At 36.1% G+C, this 19,825-nt stretch overlaps 1 protein-coding gene across 3 annotated transcripts in view; it reads left to right on the forward strand.

Annotated features, from left to right (window-relative positions):
* The window catches only part of ANLN (anillin, actin binding protein), a 59,919-nt gene extending 43,229 nt beyond the window's left edge, over positions 1-16,690 (forward strand). For all 3 annotated transcript variants that reach the window (XM_046669817.1, XM_046669819.1, XM_046669818.1), the window contains 4 exons: positions 3,234-3,320; positions 8,472-8,579; positions 12,351-12,523; positions 15,364-16,690. In XM_046669817.1, coding sequence (XP_046525773.1) covers positions 3,234-3,320; positions 8,472-8,579; positions 12,351-12,523; positions 15,364-15,487 — 492 coding nt within the window. In that variant the 3' untranslated portion in view covers positions 15,488-16,690. The remainder of the gene's footprint in view (positions 1-3,233; positions 3,321-8,471; positions 8,580-12,350; positions 12,524-15,363) is intronic.
* Positions 16,691-19,825: the final 3,135 nt, after the last annotated feature.

A 19,825-nucleotide genomic window follows, 5' to 3' on the forward strand; every position in this document is an offset into this window, starting at 1 on the left:
GTGTCTATATATGTATAGGATGTAGCATGTATCAGTACTTCATCATCCTCTATGGCTGAATAATATTTCATTGAATGTATATACAATTTGTCCATTCGTCTGTTGATAGACATTTGGGCTGTTTCTTTTTGGCTATTGTGAATAATGCTGGTATGGACTTGGATGTATGTGTACTTGTTGGAATACCTGTTTTCTGTTCTTTTGAGTATATATCTAGGAGAAGAATTGTGGAATCATATGATAATTCTGATTAACTTTTGAGGAACCACGAAACTGTTTTCATAGTGCCTGCTCTGTTTGACATTCCCACCAGTAATGTGTGTTCCAAAGTCTCCACATCCTTGTCAGTGCTTGTTATTTTCCATATTTTTGATTATAGCCATCTTAGTGGGTGGGAAGTGGCATCTCATTGTGATTTTGATTTGCATTTCCCTTCTTACTTTTTTTTGGGACTTCAACAACAGAAATCTTTTTTTTTTTTTTCACAATTCTGGAGGCTAGAAGTCCAAGATCAAGGTTTTGGTAGGTTTGGTTTTTTTCTAAGCTTTCTCTCCTTAACTTGTAGATGGCTGTCTTCTTCCATGTCTTCACATGGTCTTTTCCGTGTATCTGTGTTCTAATCTTCTCTTTTTATAAGGATACCAGTCATATTGGATTAGGGCCCACCCTAATGATGTCATTTAACCTTAATTACCTCGTTAAAGACTCTATCTCCAAATAGTCACATTCTGTGGTATGGGGTGTTAGAATTTCAACATGTGAATTTGTCGGGGGCGGAGGGGGTGGGGAGTGGGGGACGACAGTTCAGCCATAACATGGTTTAAGCTGTAGCATGAGTTTTGGGATTACAAATGTTCAAAACATACTTGTATCTAAGAAATAAGAAAAACTTTATAGGTACAGAATGATTCAACTCTAAAACAAACAATAGAAAAATCTACTTTCTATAACTTATTATTATTGGTTTTGTAATTTAAACCTATGTTCATTTTGGTTCAAAATAGTGTGCTTCCAATAAAATAATCAGATTCCTTTTTATGCATTCCTCACTAAATGGTCCCAGACTCTATGGCAACTTGAAATTTCCATTGAAATCCTCATCATCTTCATCATAATCCTTACCACCATCATCATCATTGTCAAGCTAACATTTATTACCTAATGACTATTGATGCTGAGCATCTTTTCATGTGTTTGTTGTCCATTTGTATATCTGCTTTGAAGAAATGTCTGTTCAAGTCCTTTGCTAATTTTTAAACTGGGTTGTTTGGATTATTTTAATTGAGTTGTCTTTCTTATCGTTGAGTTGTAAGTTCTTTATATATTCCGGATACTAGATCATTGTGAGAAATATGATTTGCAAATATTTTCTCCCATTCTATAGATTATCTTCTCACTTTCTTGATAATAATCTTTGATTCACAAAAGTTTAAATTTTTTTTTACTGTGGTAAATAATACATAACATGAGGTCTACTCTTTTAACATATTTTTAAGTCCACATTATTTTTAACTATAAGCACAATGTTATACAACAGATCTCTGGAATTTTTCCATCTTGCATGACTGAAATTCTATTCCTATTGAATAGCAACTCCCCTTTTCTCCCTCCCATCAGCTCCAGGCAACCACCATTCTACTTTCTGCTTCTATGAGTTTGGCTACTTTAGACACCTTATATAAATAGAATCCTTCTGTGACTGCTTATTTCACTTAGTATAATGTCCTTAAGTTTCATCCATGTTGCAGCATCTCACAGGATTTCCTTCTTTTTTATGGCTGAATAATATTCAGTTGTATGTATGTACCACATTTTCTTTTCTTTTTCAATACAACTCTGGGTATTTATTTGGCCAAACAATATTCTTTTAGCTAATATTTATTGGATATGATTTGTCAGTAGGATATGGGAACAAACATGAAAAAGACAGAATAATTGACCTCAAGGATCTGCTGTGTAGAGGTGTGGTGCTATGGCTTAGAACATATAAGAAAACGTACACAGGGGAGTTTCAGAGCCAAAAAAACAAACTTCAGACTCTGAGAAGAACAGGATCTGAGTGGCCCAGAGTACTTTTCATACTCAGAAGTGAGGAGAAAGGAGATTACACAACATTTTCATTATCCATTCATCTGTTGATGGACATTTAAGTTGTTTTCACCTCTTGGCTATAGTAAAGAGCACTGTATTGAACATGGGAGTGCAAATATCCCATTGAGAACCTGATTTCAGTTCTTTTGGATAAACTCCCAGAAATTGGATTGTTTGATTATATGGTAGTTCTATTTTTAATTTTTTAGAGGAACCCCCATACTGAAAAGCATTTAATTTTGATGAAGTCTAATTTATCTATTTTTTTCTTTTGTGGCTCATGCTTTTGGTATCATATCTGAGAACCCATTGCCAAATTCATGATCATTGAAGATTCACCCCTATGTTTTCTTCTAAGAGTTTTACGGTTTTAGTTCTCGCATTTAGGTCATTGATCCATTTTGAGTTAATTTTTGTGTGTCATGTGAGGCGAGAATCCAACTTCACTCTTCTGCATGTGGCTATCCAGTTTCCCCAGCACCATTTGTTGCTCTTTCCTCATTGAATGGTCTTGATACCCTTGTTGAAAATCAATTGGCCATAGATGTGTGGGTTTCTTTCTGGACTCTCAGTTCTATTCTTGTGGTATATATGTCTATCCTTATGCCACTACTGCACTGTTTTGATTACTGTAGCTTTGGATTAAGTTTTAAAATTGGGAAGTATGATTCCTCCAACTTTGTTTTTCTTTTTCAAGATTGTTTTGGTTATTTGGGGCCTCTTGCAATTCCATGTGAATTTGAGGATCGACTTTTCCATTCTGCAGTTCACTGTTCTTTATTGCTGAGTGGTATTGTGTTGTATTAATATACCAGTTGATTTATCCAATTTTCTATTAAATATATTCTGTTGATGGAGAATGGATAAGCACATGTATTCTCCTCTTAAATCTGTGTTTTCTTTATCACATTAACTTGGGACTAAGGGTTCTGTTTTTATCAAGCTCTACCCAGAATAAATTTATTCAAAAGTATTTGTTGCTAAGGAACCAGTGGCTTTTGGCTTCCTATTTTATATTCTAGCTTTAGAAAATACTGTGTTTTCAAGGCATAATATTTTCTATTCATGATTTATACATGTTTTATCAAGAAAAATCACACTTTGAAACTGTTTTGCAAGTAATTTGCCCTCTTTCTTCACAGGTGCCCTTTTTATCTCCTTTGGAAGGTCATATTTATTTAAAAATAAAGTGTCAAGTGAATTCAAGTGTTGAAGAAAGAGGTTTTCTAGTAAGTAAGATCACTTAATCTATATTTTCTTTTTTCCATTTTGTGAAGTATAGACTTGGTTTCCCATAGGATGAAGGCCTATGTGATTAAGTGATAAGTTGGTTCAGTAAAGATTTATTGCATGTCCACTATATGCCAATCACTCTGCTGGTGTTAGAATGTAATAGGCCACCAAAAATAATCCCTCTACTCGGGAACTTTTAGTTTAACAAGGAGAAATACAAGTGAACAAGTAAGTACAATACAGTACTATAATAGGAGAAAGCATAGAAGGCATGGGTGTAAATTGGTGGGACATTAAGTTTTGAGTATGAGTAGGGAGGCTTAAAGAAAGCTATTGGAAGAGGTAACTTGTAAACTGCTTACTGAATAAGTTAGCCAGAGGGAAAGAGGAGGGAAGAGTGTTCTAGATAAAGAGAGGAGTGTGTATAATGGCCTGGAGGGCCCATCCCTCAGTCACTCCCGCCAGAAAAAAGGATGACACATTTACTAGTGGCAGGTATTTCAGGATTGCTAGAGCTTAGAGTTTGAGTGTGTGTGGAGGAGGGGCAGGGAGGCAGGTATGGTTGGGAGAAATGGAGCCAAGTGTTAAAGGCTTTTTAAAGAATTTGGAATTTATCCTGAAGCCAGTGAAGTACTCTTGTAGAATTTTAAGCAGAGGAATAACATCTAGTTTGGGGTTTAGAAAAGTCATTCTGACTGACAGGTGGAAAGTGGATTGGAGAGTGACAACCCGGAGGAAGACTAGCGAGGAGACTGAGTTACTCCACAAGAGAGGTGATGGGGACTGGCAGTCTGGATAAAGAGAAGGACCCATCACGGAGAGATGAAGAAGGAAGGAGGGCAGACCCTAGTGATTTGGCTCTAGTGACTGGAAAAGCAGAAGTAAGGATTTCACCCAGATCACAGCCTTGCACAACTAACTGGGTGGCAGTGATGCACTGAGGGACCTTGGGGAGGAGCAAGTGTGCATGTTTGGGTGGAAAGTGTTTTTTCCCCCTAAAATTTTATTGTGAAAAATTGCAAGCATACAGCAATGTTGATAGAATCTTACAATGAACACCCGTATACCCACCATCTAGATTTTCCCTTTAATATTTTTTGCTATCCTTGCTTTATTATGTATCTACTACCTAGCCATTCTTTTAAGCCATCCCTCTAGCCTTTTGCTGAAAATATCATGTTTTGGGAGAAAAATTTCAAAGTATATTCTAGACATTAACAGATTCCGCTAAATCTTAAGTGTACATCCTCTAAGTTGTACCACATGCATACGTCTGTGTAACCCGAACTTCCGTTAAGAACATTCCCACAGAAAGTTCCTTCATGCCCCTGGCAGTCAGTCCCCATCCAAGGTGGGAAGTTTTATTGAGTTAAGTCTTAAATGATTTGAATTTTAGATGTCTAGAGACATATTTCAAAGATCTGGGTTTGGAGCTCAAGATAGACATTTTAGTTGAGATGAAGGTGTGAAAATCTGCAGCATAGAGATAGTAATTGAAGCACAGAGGGAGTTGAGTAAAGCAGACTTGGGAGGAACACTAATATTTACACCACAGCCCTAGGAAGAGAAGCTCTCAAAGGAGAATACAGGGAGGGCAACATAGAATTTAGTGTCCTGTTTGCCAAGGGAAGAAAGAGTCTAAAAGAGAGAGTGATCAAGTTAGATCATTAGAAACTCTTGGACATATTTACAAGGTGGTCATTCTAGTTGTGGTGAGAGCAGAAGCTAGACTGCAAATGGTTATGATACTGAACCTCTTAATCTCAAGTTTGTGTGCCCCATATGCAATAAGCCACTCACTGAGACACTGGTGGTTAGAGATGGAGAAAGGTTTATTTGGATTGGCCAAAATGAGAAGGCGGGAGGACAGGTTCTCTTAAATCTGCCTTAAGGAAAGAAGAAAGCATGGGATCTTTATAGAGCTAAGGGGCTTAGGAGGAGTAGTTTTGGAGAAATAAAGGGAAAATCCTGTTTCTTTCATTCCAGATAAGCCCTTGGGCAATCAGACTTTTGGGCTCAGTAGCAGCTGGGGACTGGTTATCTGGTGATCATAACTTCCTTAAATGCATTCTTTTTCTTCTGCAAAACAAGCACATAAATCATTGTGACTCTTGAGTCACTCCTCAGGTGAAACAAGAAAATAGCAAATTAATAAGTTTAACTTCTTTTCATCTGTGTCTGTGTTGGGAACAAGGTTGAAGGATAATCATGTTCTTATTGAATATTTACAGTAACCCTCAGGTACCTGGCTTCAGTTATAAGGGGAGTGGGAGGTGAGGAATGAGGGTGTGAGCAACTCTCTGAAACAAAGCGTGGCTGCAAAGGGGTAAAGAGATACAGTGTTGGACTTGCAGAGCCCAGTAGGGCGAAAGAAGGATTTTGTTGACATTTTATTAAGATCAGAGAGACTTCAGTCTTTAAATTCAAACAGGTATCTTCTGATAGGGCCAAAGAGGTTGAAGATAGAGGCAATGGGGAATCTGTACCAGGGTTAAGGAATTATTAATACATGGAGCAAAGTTACGAGAATGAGAGGATATAAGACCCAAACCACAGTTCATGGGATTGCTTTTATACAGAATTATTCTTTTTCCGTTATCAGGGGAGAAAAGCATGTGTAGAATACATGGAAGATTCTGAGTGTGGTGGCAAGACTTGAGAAAAATCTAATAGCTTTAGTTTTCTTTGTGAAGCAGGAATTTGAATGATACAAAGGATACACAAATGAGTTTGCATTTGCTGTCAAAGGGTACAGAGAGAAGAGCTGGATTATACACAAAGCCCACATGGCCAATGTGACTGTTAATCAGACTTCAGCTTTTTTTGCATGTAAATCCAGCAGATGGCACTAGATATTCTTGGAAAAGCGTTTTTATAAATTTCTAACTTGAAGGCAGTGTTTACCTACTGACCTTTTCTTTTCATGTAAATATTTTCATATTTTATTGTAGACGCCTTTAGCAACTGAGAGACTGTTATGGCATCTAGTTCATTTGCATATAATGTCTGACCTATTTAATTTTTGAGCCGGGCTCTTAACTAGTTTAGAGTTAGACCTTTTCAGATTTACTCTGTCCTGAATCCTACAGCCCATTCTTATCACGTCAACACACACCTACAGAAATATGGTAAGAAATTGCTCAGGATTCCCCAGAATAATTCCTGTCCCCTGTCTAAACAATGCCTTTTCGTTACCTCCACCCTCTCTAAAAAGTAGAGGTATAGTCTTTGAAATGAAAGTTGCTTCGTTCAGTTTTCCTTCCTGATGTGTCAGGGATCACTGGAAGGAAACGAGACTATCGACCAGAGAAACTTGAGAAGTGATTCTAAATGGTGCTGGTCTAGCTCTGCCTGGGCTGATGAACAGATAGAGAAGGACCTTCTGGGTTAGTTAGAAGGTTCCACTTCTGCTTTGTGATTCTGTGTCACCATTTAGTTTCCTTGACCCTCCACTTCCTCAGCTATAAAAATGAAAAAGCTGTTCTCTTGTTATTCCTCTCTGGTCATAGGTAGGGTATAATAATAACTTGTGTTATTTTATCCATCAATTTTTCCTTCTCTTTTACCTTTATGGTGTAAAAGATGAACATAAACACAAAAGAGAGCTGGTGAGTCATTTGTGCTAACTTTGGGCTTGAGATTGAAATACAAGATTACTGTCTTTTTTTCCTTGGGTGGCTGTGAGCAATATTGCCGAGAAAAAGCATGTGTTGGGGAGGAAAGAGGATAAACTGGGGAGGAGGAAAAAAAGGTGAGGTAAGGGAATATTTAGTTAGAGTAAGCTAATTAATTTGAGCTCATTAATTATGCTAATAAATTTGAGGTCTCATTCTATCATGGAAACATTTCTTCACACAAAGTAACTTTCCTCCATGGCCAGGGATTAATTAAACTCCTAACTCCATCCACCTTTTGGTCAATTCACACAAATTTGTCAATCAAGAAGAGTATATATCTCACTATCATAGGTTTGATCAAAGGCTTAGTTGAGCCATTTAAAGGTGGAAAAGCCTTAAGGCATTCTGAAATCAAACACAGAGATGCCTTTGGATAATCTATATTAGGGGTCGGCAAAGTATGGCCCACTGCTTGTTTTTATAAAATTTTGTTGGAACATGGATTCATTTGTTTACTTGTCGTCTATGGCTGCTTTTGCACTAGATGAGCAGGATTGAATAGCTGTGACAGAACCTGTGTGGCCCACAATTCTAAAATCTTACTCTTTGCCCCTTTATGGAAACAATTTACCAACCTATGATGTATAGTATTGTTACATTTTTACCTTGCTTTGTTTTTTAATATAACACTTCCTAAAGTAATTCTTTTTTTTACATTAAAAGCAAGGACTCATGTAAATTAGGGCTCCTTATGACTACAAATAAAAAATACTTGGGGGAGGAAACAGCTTCTACTTATACTGCTTAAGTAGAAGTACTTCCATGGAAAAAAAACCACGTTTTTAGTTACCTATGCCAGATTCCTGTCCTTAACCAAAAGGACTGCTTCCACTCCTGTAAGAATGTAAAGGATTCTAATTGCATTCCTAAGGCATGAGCTGGCCAACTGCCTGACTGCAGTGCGATGCCACTTCCAGGTGTGCCTGATGGCTCAGCAGTAGACTGGAGTTACCGTAGTAATCCATCTAGGCATATGATCATGAGTTGACGCTTTTCTGATACTGTTTTGTTCTCCTGAATAAAACTTAAATGCCAGTCTTCCATATTAAAATAAGTCTAACTTAATTCATTAGTTTTTTCATTAGCTATTGTTAGTTTTTTTCAATATGTAAGGTATGATATTCTCGTATATTTTACTCTCCAACACTTGAAGAACTTTGCTGTTACTTAAGATTACTTAAGATTAGGGATACCATGTTTTTAAAAAGTCTAAAATTAGCTAGAGGTATTTATTTGGAGTTAATATCTGAAAGTTCTTGAATGCCTTATGCTTGTAGACGATGTTGAAAATCTGTGTAAAGTTTTGGGTTTGAGCAATCAGTCGTTTTCATTACTAAGGTAAAAGACATGAGAATCATGCAAAGATTTCAAGGTGTGAAATATGTCAACATATTGAAGTTTTTAACATAAAGAATTAACATTTAATTGATCTTCAAGTTTCTGAAGTCAGTATTTCATTGACTTTTCCAGACCATATTTGAAGATGTTAGTGGTTTTGGTGCCTGGCATCGAAGATGGTGTGTTCTTTCTGGAAACTGTATCTCTTATTGGACTTATCCTGATGATGAGAAACGAAAGGTAATATTAATAGTAGGAGTCAGTGGTGACAGCCCTGACTGGCTTTCATGTAGCATTTCATGCAAGTGTTCCCTCTGGCCCCCACTAGCCACCCAGATTCCTCTTTGAGTATCTTTACTAAGCCATTAAAAATGTTCTTGTTGAGCCAGCCCTCGTGGCCTAGTGGTTAAAGTTGCATGTGCTCTGCTTCAGCGGCACAGGTTCAGTTCCTAGGTGTGAAATCACACCACTTGTCTGTCAGTAGCCATGCTTTGGCAGCAGCTCACATAGAAGAACTAGGACAACTTACCTAGAATATATGACTATGTACTGGGGCTTTGGGGAAGGGGAAAAATGAAAACTGTTCTTGTTGCAGGACCTGTGTGTGTGTGTGTGTGTGTGTGTATTTGTGTAAAAATTTTGTATCTTATCCATTCCTTGTGATTTGACCACTCTTAAAATACCTTAAGGCATATATCTGTCTTTCTTTTCTCCTGGAATGTTTCATAATTTTTTTATTGACATTTTTAGAAATATGTTAAGTTCCATTTTGTGTTTTATGAACTAGTGGATTTTCCTAAATCTGGGATAAAACAGTAATGGAAAACCACCCACAGGAATACAGTGGTTTTGGTTTTGTTTCGAAATTTGATAATAGGATTTTGTGTAATAAGTTGTATCTCATTTTTTTAGGAATTTAATGTTATTGCCCAAGTATGATTATTTATTATCCCCAAGCTAGAAAACAGAAATAAGCAGAATTAAAAAGTAAAATCAGCCATAACAGAGACAACTACTTTTCATATTTTGGTTGTATATCCTTCTAAACTTCAAAAATGTATAATATATAATAATAATTATATATCCATTTATTAATCTTTTAAACAGAAAGCATGCTTTTTATAATCTGATTTTTACTTAATATATCCTGACATGTTTCTATATGTAAGGATATCATGTAAAGATATATTTGTAATATGTTTAATTGCTATATGTATTACATTGTAGCCATATAAAATTTTATTTAAAAATTTATTGTGAAATAGAACATTCAAAAAGACATAAAAAACAATTTCCGTCAACCTCTGTATTATCAGTCTAGTTGAAGCTCCCCATGTAATTTTATCTCCTTCCACAGAGATAACACCATCCTGAAATTTATTGTTCCTACATATTTCTTTAAATTTTTTTATATATTATATATATTCTTAATATACATATAATATATATTCTTAAGCAATATGTGTTATTGCAATTGCATATTTTCAAACATTATACAAGTAATATCATACTGTACATATTATTCTGCAACTTGCATTGTTTGTCAACACAGTTTGTGAAATTAGTTGATATATGTAGCTCTAATTTGTCCCTTTTTCTCTGTACTAAAGTATTCCCTTGTAAGAATACATCACAATTAATTTATCCATTCTCCTACCTGTGGACACTTAGATTATTTCCAAATTCTTGCTATTATGAACAGCGCTGCTGTGACTTAGCTTCTCGTATACATCAATACATCACTCAGAGCTCTTTCTTGAGTTTGCATATAGTAGCAGAATTGCTGGGTTATGTGGTTTGCATATCTTCAACTTGACTAGATTTGTCAAATGATTCTTGAAAGTGAATGTTCCATTCCCACCAAAGGTATTTGAGAGTTCTCAGTGTTGCACATCCCCATCGACGCTTGATCTGTCAGCCTTGTAAACTTTTGTCAGTCTGATAGGTAGGAAATGTTATCTCACTGTGTTTTTATTGCGTATTTCCTTGGTTACTAGAGTAAGCATGCTTTCTTGTGTGTAATGGCCATTTCTATTTTCTCTCCTATGAATTGATTGCATATTTTACCCATTTTTCTATTTTTTTGGTGAACTGCAATTATATTTTCCTAGTCTTTGGCGTGGCATATCTTTTAATTTATCTTTGGAGTATCTTTTCCTAAATAGAATTTTTTAATATTAAAGTAATCAAATCTGTCAATTTATTGCTTTATTGTTTGCTTTTTTGAGTGATATTTAGGAAAACCATCTCTTACTCTGCAGTCATAGAGATATTCTCTTAACACCTTCTTCTTAAAGTTATAAAGTTTTATACTTCACATTTAATTTATCTAGAATTAACTTTTTTTCCCCCATCTGGATATTCAGTTGTGCCAGTATGATTGAATGGTCCTTCCTTTCCCCGCTCATCCATGTGCCATTTCTGGCATGTATCAAAGTATCATTATATACGTAGGTCCGTTTTTAGGCTTTCTATACTGTTTCTTTGGTCTGTATCTCTCAGTCTTAATTACCTTAGGTTTAAAATAAATTTTAATCTCTGGTGAGGCAAGTCTCCTAACTTGTTCTTATTTAATAATGTATTACTTATCCTTGGCCCTTGCTTTTTATGCACACAAGAATATATATACCTATATATTTAACTTTTTATAATTGAAAATGTTCAAATGTGCATAAAACAGAGAGAAATAGTATAATGAACTCCTAGCTTCAACAGTTATTAATTTTTATGTTTCATTTATCTCTCCAGAACACAAATCCTTTTTTATTCTTTTGTTTTGCTGGGATATTTTAAAGCAAATAACCAGACTTCATGGTATATCATTTAACACATGTGAGCCATGACTGTGGGTTCCTAGTGTTGGCAAATGCTCCAAGAGAAGCCAGGTTTCAGGCTAGCTTACTATTCTGTACTTCTCTCTTCCTCACTGATTTTGGCCTTTGAAGATGTCTTTTCCATTCTTGTACACTCAGTTATCTAGCATTTGGAGGGTTATATAATGGGAGGATTTTTTCAGACTGTTTAGTTTGCCTTACTTGCTGGAGACATAATATCATTATTTGTTTAAATAGTCCTCTATTACTGTCATTTAATTTGTTTCAAACTTTTCACTATTATGAAAAAAATAGTTACTACACCTATATAAACATCTCTGTGCACTTATGTATTAGGATGAATTTCTTTTAGGTAGAATTGTAGGAACAGGATATGCCTATTTTGAATGTTTTTTGATTGTTGTTATCAAATTGCCTACCAGTAGTAGACCATTTTATACTTTCACAATGTATGAGAGTTTCTATTACCCACCCCCCCAACCAATCAACAGAGATTATTACTCTTCTTTCCAGACTTAGCCAATCTAATGTTTTAAAATGCTATATTTAATTTTAATTTCCTTTTTAAAATTATTAGAGTTAACACTTTTATTGGCTATTTCTAAATTGTGTGTGCCTGTAAATGTCCCTTTTCCCATTTTTCAGCAGCATTTAGTCTCATGAATTTTTATCTTTGACTCTCCTACCACCGGAATGACATGGCTTCCAACAATTCAAAGCAGTTGTTTGATCTTATCTTTTAGAGATACATAAAAAATGTTTGCAGATGAAATAAGATGTCTAAGTTTCTGTTTATTGACAACAAGAAAGTGAGTGGGCTATAGATGAAAGGTGGTTGAATGTGTATTTCTAATTGTTGAAGCTGGTTGATGGGTACATGGAAGTTTGTTATACTATTCTTTTTATTTTGTATCTGTTTGAAGTTTTCCATAACAAAGAGTTTATTTTTTAAGTTGGCTAAGAGCTCCAGTTGAAATTTTTTGTTCCTATTTTTATGTCCAGCAAGAAACAATAATAAATATTTAATGTTTCTCTAAATCTAATGTAATTTAATTTTGACTTTCAAATTAATGGCTTTTTAATTTTAATTTTGTCCCGACTTAAGTACTCCTTAATGCTTACTGACTCAAATGGTTTATTTTCTATTAATAATTTTTTTTTAAATTTGTTTTTAAAGAATCCCATAGGAAGGATAAACCTGGCCAATTGTACCAGTCGTCAGATAGAACCAGCTAACAGAGAATTTTGTGCAAGACGCAACACTTTTGAATTAATTACTGTCCGACCACAAAGAGAAGATGACCGAGAGACTCTTGTCAGCCAATGCAGGGACACACTTTGTGTCACCAAGTATGTATTGGGTTATAAATAATTCTGTCAACTAAACAATTGATTGCCCACTATGTTCTTACTGCTGTAAGAAATATCAGAGATGGTCCTTGTCTTTGAAGAGGATACCTTCTTAATGAGGAAACAAAACACACACATCAGTAAGAGAACAATCTATAATAACTAAATGTAGTTAAGTAAAGCATAACATTCAAGTTATATCTTAGCTCATCATGTTTTCCAATATATTCACAGGGTAACCGTTTTCAAGGCAGTTAGCTAATAAACTTTGGGTTAAGTTTGAAGATTTCATGTGTAATAGAAAAGTCATTTGTTACTTAAAGAGACTTCATAGATCCCTTCCCTTTACATTCCAAAAATGCCCTCAATTAATCAGGTGGCTTACAAAAACAATCTTGTTGTACTCCGCAAATTTCTGGTTGGAAATTAACAGAATAACCTATTGAGAATGTCACTTTTTTCTTAACCCTAAGCTTAAGTATAAGATGCAAAAGCTTACTTCTAAAAGTCTAAGATTCTTTTGCTTGGATGCCCAAGAGAAGCTTGAAGACCAACTTCAATGTACAAAGCTGTGATTAAGGACAGAAGTTAGAATTTGACAAAGTCTCTATTAATCAGGCTGCGGCTAGATATTGCAGACAGGGACATGGATAGAACTGATTCCATGAGTTTCTGATGCAGAAATATCAGAAAGCTACAGCTAAGAGACACTATATTAAAATAGAGCAAAATTGCCCAGATACTGCCAGTTTGTTTTAAAATAGCCAGATAGGAGTCCCATTCTTTGGAAATTCTTGATGTCTAGATTACTTCCATATTAATCCAGTTGAACTCATCCATTCCTTTCCTTCAGGGGGCCTTCTATGCAGTGGTGGCATCAGACAGATCAGAAGAGGCAAAATGGATTTACAGTCATTTTGTTTGATAGCTACCCTGTCCATGGCCACTGTCATCGGGGAACCAACCACAATACAGTACCTAAGTAGTTCCTGACCACGCTGGCCCATTTTAAGTTTTTTAAAGATTTTTTCTTTTTCTTCCCAAAGCCCCCTGGTACATAGTTGTATATTTTTAGTTGTGGGTCCTTCCAGCTGTGGCATGTGGGACGCCGCCTCAGCATAGCCTGATGAGTGGTGCCATGTCCGCGCCCAGGATCCAAACCAGCGAAACCCCACGCCACAGAAGCAGAGCATGCAAACTTAACCACTCTGCCACAGGGCCGGCCCATTTTAACCCTTTTAAACATTACTCATATTTTTCATATAATCTTATCTTTTACCTGCTACATAAACCCTCCCAGACTTCTCCTTTGACCCTCTCCTGCGGTAGAAATAACTAGATCACATGGCGCTGTAATTACTCTGTACTTCATTTGCATGTAGTTTTTCTCATTATAACATTATCGTAATTGAGTGAGCACTTTTTTATCCAAGCATTTGAGAGTGGTGCATTCTCAGTTCAGTCTTGGTTCAGTCAAGCTTTGCTTGGTTGCTTCTAAAGCTTTTTTTATCATATATTTTGCAGAATATAAACATTCTGCAGTTCTGCATTCTCCTTGGCCTCATTTATCTGTTTCTCCACAGGGCCTTTTTGACCTATACCATTTATCTAAATTTAATGTATCTCATTTTTATTTCTACTAACCAACCTTGCTATCTTTCCCTCCTTCAATATGAAAGATTTCTCTTCTGATCAATAATGCCTACTTCTGAAATATAGACTACACGTTTGAACTAGAAATCTTTCATCATGACATGGGGAGGCAGTGTTATACGATGGAGCTGTGAGTCAACAGACTTAGGTTGAAATCTGATTCAATGACTTACCAAATGTAACCATGGCAAGTTACTTAACTTTTCTGGCCCTCTGGATTCTCCTGTGTCGACAGGGAAAAATAAACTCCACAGAGTGACAGTAGAGATTAATGAGTAGACGTACTTAGCACAATGTCGAGTACATGGACTGAGCTCAACAAATGGTTATTATTGTTATTGATAAGTGTTATATTCTCTCCATTGATTAATAGATGATCAACTCACTACTTATTCATGCTTATACCATTTCTAGTACCAATGAGGAGAAATTATAAAGATGTAGAATAAGTCCAATATAAAGACCTTCTAACAATTGTCTGTTCTCTAGAAGAATGGTCTGACTTGTGAGTCAGGGAATTCCCCCTCTCCCCTACCCTTGCCTGCCTCATCAACTAGTTATTCAATTGTAGCTAAATATGGATGCAAAGAAGAGATTCATGATATGGACAGAGAGGTTAGGGTAGACAAAGTCTTAGAATCTTTAGATAATTTGTTGTAAATACCATGTCTTACTAACACAGTAGGACAAAAATAACGGGAGACGGTACAAAATAGTATTGCCTGTTAAGTCAAGTGAAGTTTGACGAGGCTGGGATTCCAATTCTTGGGGAGCCCGAGACTGAGGGGTTTGGGGAGCTCCCAGATTCAGGCCTGTGGTGTGCTAGCTCTTGCTAGGAAGTGGCCCACACTCAGTGTGTGTCCCATACCACCAAATTGCCCAGGCCAGACCACCTGTACAAGACAGTTACCATCTTTGGTTTGGAAACTCCATCATTTACCAATTATCATCAGTTTGAGTTATGATTCAGCTAACCAGCCTGGGGATTGGGGATAATTTTCCTTTATTGTAATTGAAGAAGCATCTCACTATTGGGGCATTTGATTAGCATCCATTAGAAGATGGTGAAGAGTAACTCATTTTACTGGTTTGTTTAGGTTTTTCTTTTTTTTCCTAGCAAAAGCATAGGGAGGTATGGAATTGGGGGAAAGCATCCTGACCTTTTGTTTGTTTGTTTGTTCCTGTAGGAACTGGCTGTCTGCAGATACCAAGGAAGAGCGGGATCTCTGGATGCAAAAACTCAATCAAGTTCTTGTTGATATTCGCCTCTGGCAACCTGATGCTTGCTATAAACCTATTGCAAAGCCTTAAACTGTGGGAAGTTTCCATCCCATATAGAGGTTTTTGAGCTATGTCATAAAGGTATCTTAAGAGCATCAGAGTTGCTTGATTGCATTTTATGCTTTAAATACGAAAGGGTATGTGCCAATATTCACTACACATTATGCAGTATTTATATCTTTTATATGTAAAGCTTCGACTGATTTCTGTTATTCATAAATGATTGGAAGAATATTCATTATAGTCAATTTTGCTAAACCTTAATTTAAAAGCCTCATTTTCCTAGAAATCTAGTTATTCAATTTTTCATGATACAATATTTTTTTAAAAGTAAGACATTTTGAGTTGTCTTCTTGGAGCTGTGGGTCTCAAAGTAGAAAGGTCTTCCAGGGTTGGAGATAGAAACCTCCAACTTGGTCTTCCTTCCTCTGGCCTCAGTGCTTTTTTCTGCAGGTTGCGATCATTTGTTGATCATGATATATCATATTACTAGAGGACTGAGAAATTTCTGAGGGACTTTACAGAAGCATTTTTGGTAATGGAGGGTAAGAACTTTGTCAAATAGCAAACATACGTTGGTTTAAAAGCTTGAGGCTGCCTTTAAACAAGATGTGGACGTAGAGGATGTTGTGTGAGGTTCGGAAGTTAAATGTTTGGTTTAGAAATGTTTATAATCGCATGGTTTACATTTACTCAGTTACTATAGTTGCTTGTGGTGCACATTTTCATAGAATACAGGCTTTTTTAAATAATCGTTTTTGCTATATAGCTTACAGACTCCTCAAATATACTTGGCATAATAGTTCTTTCTGCTCCTGTAACAAAAACAAATGTAAATTGAAGAGTCTTTATATGAAAAAAGTAAACTTTACCAAGCTGCTACAGACTAATACTTTGCTTGCCAAAGTTTTTGTCTTTTTTTTCACGTCCATGTACGACAGTCTAGAACCCCATTATGAAATCATTTGAAAAACTAAGTCATGTATTACCTTTAAAAGCCTAATACTTTATTTTTTATTATAGAATATTGTAAAGCATGGTCTCAACTTTTAAATACACTTTGAATTTCTTCTCTGAATTGTTAAAGTTATTGGTGATTTCCTTTATAAACACTAAGTTCTGTCACCTCCTGTCATTTTGTTTTTTATTCCTTCAAATGTGTTTTTTCTTATGTGTATTATAAAATATATATTTTATGATCTCACCCAAATAAATACTTGCAAAAGGCTTAAAGAATCAGTTATTTAAGAAATACTATTTAAATGTGTAGTGTGGCTGCTCTGCATCCCTAGGCTGTGGGGCTTCTTGAGGGTATTGTACTGACAGTGTCTCATTCATCTTTTGGTCTCTAGCCCAGTGCTCTGCTTACAGTGTGTTCTTAGGGCCACTGTTGAATGAGTGGGTGGATGAAGGATCCATTTCTGAGGCATTTCAACAAGATTCAGCACTGGAATGTGCATTTGAGGAGATGGAGGATGATTCTCACGTGCTTAGCAGAGTCTGAGTGGATAAGTGACATCACCAGCCGAAACGGGGCATAGGTTTGGTGAGATTGATGAGAGGGTTCCTTTTATTTATTGATAGATTTGTACTTATTTTTGAGTAGGCGTTACATATCATGGTACAAAATTCAAAAGTCACAAAGAAGTTAAAGTGAAAAGTATCTCTTCCCCCCTCGTCACAGCCACTTTTTCCAGTTTTTGTGTGTCCTCCTAGAGAGATTCTATGCATATTACATAGACATATTTATATCCTTTTGTTCGTAAGAATATTCCACACATAATGTTTGTTGTAAGTTAAAGAAAAAGAGCACAACAGTATCCCTTATTGATCATTCCTTCTTAGTATCTATAGAGGGTGTATAAAGTTCAGTTTTAGAAGAAATTTAATTTAAAGAGATTGTGGAACATCAAGTTAGAAATACCTCGTAAACAGTGAAAAATACTGCTCTGAAGATCTCAGTGTCATCGCGTAGGGGGGATATTCTAAACCATTAGAATGGATAAGATTATCCAGGGAGTATGATGTGGAAAGATAAGCAAGAACAAAATAAACACGTTTTTCAGGGAAAAAGTGAAAAGGAGTGGCTGATGATTGTCTTCCATAAAAGAAATACAAGAATAATTCTTGTGAGACCAGGGAAGAATCTTAAGATTCTGACCACAAAATCATAAGCCTGGTTAAAGAAAACGTGAACTGAAATTTAGAATGGTCAATTCAATAAAACGGTTCAGATGAAAAATCAGGTTAGAACACAATCCACAGAGGAAAAGAATGACAGGTTTGATTACATAAAAAGCTTCCTGCTTGATAAATGTCTATTAAAAGACACAGGCAACAGACTAGGAGACAACATTCACAACATATTTAATAATCAAAGAATTAATGTGCAAAATACATGAAGAGCTCCTATGACTGGCTATCATTTGTTTGAGCATTTACTGTGTACCAGCAATATTCTTGGTGTTCTGCATGGATTATCCCATATAATCTTCACATGACCTTATCAATTAGGCATTGAATGAGGAAACTAAAACTGAGGTAACTTTTCTGAGGCCACACACTTAGCAAATGACAAAACACGATTCGAACCCAGACACTCCAGAATCCATACACTTCACCATTACACTATGATGTTTCTCAAATTAAGATGAAAATTTAACCTAAAAAAAAAAAGGGGGCACATAATATTAGCAGGAAATGTGTGCATACACACACCAAGCCAAAGCCAAAAGACATGTAAAAATAATACTAATAAATAGAAAAATACAAATTTAAATGGCAGTGGGTTTTTGGCCCTCACATTGGTGAAACCATAGTCAATATTGCTGAGAAACAAACTCATACTCTTGGTGAGATTATAAATGGATACAGCCTTCTCGAATGGCAACTTAGAAACCTCTTCAGTAATCTCTGTGCTAACACAGGATGAGGTTGTTAAATCTGACTCACAGCATCAGAGATCTTATCCACCTAAAGCTTTAGTCATAATTTCAAGGACACGAGCAATGAAGGCCCTGGCGAAGCAAGGAGAAGTCTGCAACATCCTGCATGCCTCCCCAGTCTTTCATTCGCACATTGGACGCGCTCTCTGGCCCAGAGTAAGAGATAAGATCTCACATGAGGTTTGTGGGACATCTCACACAGCGAGGAGCCTTTAGGTGAGTAAATATTGCCATTTTATACCCTCTATAGTTACGTAGCTTGTGTGACTTTCTCTCAGAAGTGTTGCCTCACAAATCCATAAAGGCTAAGTTTATTTACCGTAACCAATCCTTAACCAGCCTCATCCTACTAAGAGCATTCCATAGATTAGAGATCTTCTAGCAAATATCATTCATCTATTTACCAGAAGGTTCAGTTTTCAGCACATTTACAAGGAATTTAGATGTCACCTGCCTTTTTTCTTTCTCCAGAACTAAAGGCCAGCTTCTTTAACTCCTTCCTCTCCACTTTCCTCGGATGAAGTTGTAGGTGAGCAAAGATATACATAAAAGGATGATCCTTGCAATACTGTTTTTAAAAGGAAGAAATAGAAATAACCTGAAAGTACATTGACAGGGAAGAAAATTAGAAATAACCTGTAAGCCCATTATTAGGAAAATATAGTGCACTCTTTCTACAAAACACTATGCAATGTTCAAGAAGAAAAGGAAAATATATAGATAATTGCAAAAATTTTCCAGGACAACTTATGTAAAAAAGGGATATGCGACACAACATGAAAGTATGTATGTAACATATATGCATGTAAATACCCAGATAAAAGTGTGGATGGAACCACAACAAATTTTATATAGGTAAGGACAGTGGAAAGGGGTTGGGAGCAATGTTGGGGGAGGAATGCTTTGCCTTTTAACTCTGTTTCTGAAATATTTGATATGTTTACAATGAGAATGTTTTCATATTACTCATGTACAGGGACTCATGAGCACTTTAAAAATTAAAATCAGAATGAAACAGTGAGTAGAAGACTGAGTGGAGATTACAGGATATTGGATTGAGAAGAAAGGCACAATGGGACAATAATTGAGGGGAAATATTGAAGGAAAGATATTCTTGGATGAGGAAATGAGTATGTTACTACACTGATGGGGAAGAGCTAAAAGTGAGGATCCGAGGATAGCAGTAAACTGAAGTGTAAGAGATGGGAGAGGATGAATTTGTGGAGCAGGATGAAGGGTGATAGGACCCAGATGATAGGTGGAGTCTCAGACCCCATCCCAGCAGTCAGCATTCGTCATGGGAACTTTTTGAGTAAGTATTGAAGAAATGGGGCACCCACACTATGCAATCATGCAGGAATAGACAGCCATGGACTGATCTGTAGGTCCTACTCCTTGTTCATAAAATATGCTAGCTAGTGGG

This window comes from Equus quagga, chromosome 8 (assembly GCF_021613505.1).
Source record: "Equus quagga isolate Etosha38 chromosome 8, UCLA_HA_Equagga_1.0, whole genome shotgun sequence".
Taxonomy (NCBI): Eukaryota; Metazoa; Chordata; class Mammalia; order Perissodactyla; family Equidae; genus Equus; species Equus quagga.